The following is a 3,153-nucleotide window of genomic DNA, read 5'->3' on the forward strand; positions in this document are numbered from 1 at the left end:
CTGGGGACATGGGGAACCTCTGTGGGGGACCCTGGGCTCTGTAGGGACGTGGCAGGGCTCTGCGGGGGTCCCTGAGGACAGGGTGGGTTTCTGTGGGTGCACCTGGGATCTCTGGGGACATGGGGACCTCCACGGGTGGGTCCTGGGCTCCCTGGGGATCCAGTGGAGCTCCGGGGGGGCCTCAGGCTCCCTGGAGATGTTTAAGGGGGTGTGGGCTACCTGGAGACATGGGGTACTTGGGGGGGAGAGGGGGGCAGAGCAGGGTGCCCTGGAGGGTAAGGGAACTACGGAGAGGACCTGGGCTCCCCTGAGATGTGGGGGTGTCAGCTGGGGGGTCCTGGCCTCGTGACGGGGAGCAATAGGCTTCCTGAGTGCATGGGAGCTGGAATGGAGAGGCTCTGGTCTCCTGAGAGAAAAGGGGGGGGGCTATGGGGGCCTCCCTGGTTGAGGGTGTAATTATGGGGAATATGGTTAAAAGTTTAAGTGGGATCTCGGTCTTGGACTTGAGTGGTTTCGGCATCAAGCCGTCAAGGCCTAGCGCAGCTGCTGCTTCCATCCAGCTTTCTGGACTCACGGCTCTAACTTGGTTTCTCTTTTTTTCCCCTCCGCACAAGATGCGACGGTGTACGTCGGGGGGCTGGATGAGAAGGTCAGCGAGCCGCTGCTGTGGGAGCTCTTCCTCCAGGCAGGACCGGTGGTCAATACCCACATGCCCAAGGATCGCGTCACAGGCCAGCACCAAGGTGAGCTTTTTACTGCCCGCTCTCAAAAGCTTCTCGTTGAATAAAATACTTGAGCTGGGGATGGTTGGAGAGAGATTATTGCGGGAAAACTGATGGGGGGTGACCGATCCCCAGGAAGGATTGTCTTCCTTCCCCCTAAGGGGAGCTTTGGGAGCTCTGGTTTTAAATCAAGCGGGGTCGGATGAGCCAGGGGTCTGCCCTCTCCTAACGCCCTGCCTGGGGGCTTGTTGCAGGCTATGGATTTGTGGAGTTCCTCAGCGAGGAGGACGCGGATTATGCCATTAAGATCATGAACATGATCAAGTTGTATGGGAAGCCGATACGAGTGAACAAAGCCTCGGCCCATAACAAAAACCTGGACGTGGGGGCCAACATCTTCATCGGCAACCTGGACCCCGAAATCGATGAGAAGCTGTTGTACGACACCTTCAGCGCCTTTGGGGTCATCCTGCAGACGCCGAAAATTATGCGAGACCCCGACACGGGCAACTCGAAGGGTTATGCCTTCATCAACTTCGCCAGCTTTGACGCCTCGGACGCTGCCATCGAGGCCATGAATGGACAGTACCTCTGCAACAGGCCCATCACCGTTTCCTACGCCTTCAAAAAAGATTCCAAAGGCGAGCGGCACGGCTCGGCCGCCGAGCGTCTCCTGGCAGCCCAGAACCCGCTCTCGCAGGCAGATCGGCCCCATCAGCTCTTCGCCGACGCTCCTCCTCCTCCGTCTGTCCCGACTCCTGTTGTCACTTCCCTGGGACCTGGCGTCACCCCTCCAGGTGGGTAAATCCTGGCAGGACCCGTGTCCCTGTGCCGCATTAGGTGACAGGAGGCTCTTGCGCCCATCCACCGCTGGTCCCAGGGGTGGCTGCGTTCTGCCGTGCGGAGCCACTCTGTGTCACATGGAGAGGCTCGGGGCAGTGGCGCTGCCCCGCGTGGGTGCTCTTTGGTGGGAGTCGGTGCAAAACCCTCAGCGGAGCTGAAGGATGACGAGCTGGCGGGACCTTAGGAAGTTCTCTTCCCTCCCCCTGGCAGCTCAAACTATGCTGTCCCAGGGCTGAGTGGAAGCATCCTGCTTCTGTCTGTTGGGGTTTTTATGGTTCCTGAGGCCATTTGTGCTTTCATCTCCTTCCCAATTGCCTGGGAGGTTTGTTTTTTTTTTTGGCTTTTGATTTGTTTTTTATCCTTAACCGAATTCTCCCTGTCTCTCTTCCCAGGCCTCCCACCCCCAGGATCGTTTCCCCCGCCGGTGCCGCCTCCCGGAGCGATGCCTCCCGGCATGCCTCCTGCCATGCCACCCCCACCCATGCCGCCTGGCGCAGGTGCCCCTGGTCCCCCCTCCGGGGCTGCACCCAGCGGGGCACACCCGCCTCACCCGCACCCCTTCCCTCCGGGTGGGATGCACCATCCAGGTAAGCATCGGATGGGTATTGGGCTCGGGAAACATCGCTTGTCTTCTACTTCTGGGGGGTGGGCTTGGGTAAATTGTCCCCTCCTTTTTCTCCCCTGAGGTTTCCCTTCTGTAAAACGGGGAACCTGGTGAAGAAAAGGGAGGGTCTGCGTAGGAGTGAGTGTGTCACGTCAGCGGCGCCGAGCCTGGTTTCTGGGTTTCTCTCCTGGATGTTCTAAAATGTGTTAAAAAATAGCCTGGAGCAGGGCCCAGCGGGATTTAGGAAGCCCTTTGGTAATTTAGGAAGTGTTGCCCTTCTGGGAGGCATCCAGTCAGGTCGAGACTTTGGTTTCCTCGAGGCGCAAAGGTGCGGGACATGGGAAGGCAGAGTCCAGCACGGCGTGGGCTTTTAAGGTCTCGGGAGCTGTTCTGGCTGGGAGGATGTTAACGAGACTCCCAAGACGTCGTCATTTTTCTCTGGTGTAAATTAATACGTTAAGTGTGAAGCTTCTTAGCACAGTCTGTGGCTCTGCCAGGCAGGAGCTAATTTGAGGCATGAGAACAAAATGTTTCTTTGATTTCCTTCCATTTTTAGCCCTGTAGTACTGGGGAATGAGCAGCGTATACATATAGACTCTGGTTTCAAATGCAAAAATCAAGTGAAATTTGCAATTTAATTTTTTTTTTTTTTTTTGTTTAATCCTGCCTGCTCTAAAGCGACCCCTGCGCTGAGACGCTCTCCCACGTTGGCTGATTAGGGAGCTTTGTGTGATCGGGGCTCCGGCCGTGTGAGCGGCCAGATGGCGGCTGCTTGTCCCCGATTACGAGCTGGCTTTTCAGGCTTTAGAGTAGCCAATTACTTGTGGCAAAGGAAAGCCCGACCGAGCGCTTCCACACCGTGTGCCCTGTGGACCCGCGCCAGGATCTTGAATTTCTGATGAGGGGAAAAGAATCTGTGTTGGGTTTGGGTTTTTTAAAGGGATAAAATAAGAGAATGACGGAAAAAAGTAGATTTGGAGGGAC

The 3,153-nt window shown here is 56.7% G+C and overlaps 1 protein-coding gene across 1 annotated transcript; it reads left to right on the forward strand.

Annotated features, from left to right (window-relative positions):
• Window positions 1-538: 538 nt before the first annotated feature.
• Window positions 539-2,265, forward strand: SF3B4 (splicing factor 3b subunit 4; the record flags this gene model as incomplete). Its single annotated transcript, XM_035899018.1, has 3 exons — window positions 539-743; window positions 977-1,519; window positions 1,958-2,265. Coding segments are annotated over 3 exons (1,041 nt in total), but the record flags the coding sequence as incomplete, so codon positions are not given.
• Window positions 2,266-3,153: the final 888 nt, after the last annotated feature.

This window comes from Egretta garzetta, unplaced genomic scaffold (genome assembly GCF_000687185.1).
Source record: "Egretta garzetta isolate BGI_Z169 unplaced genomic scaffold, ASM68718v1 scaffold678, whole genome shotgun sequence".
Taxonomy (NCBI): domain Eukaryota; kingdom Metazoa; phylum Chordata; class Aves; order Pelecaniformes; family Ardeidae; genus Egretta; species Egretta garzetta.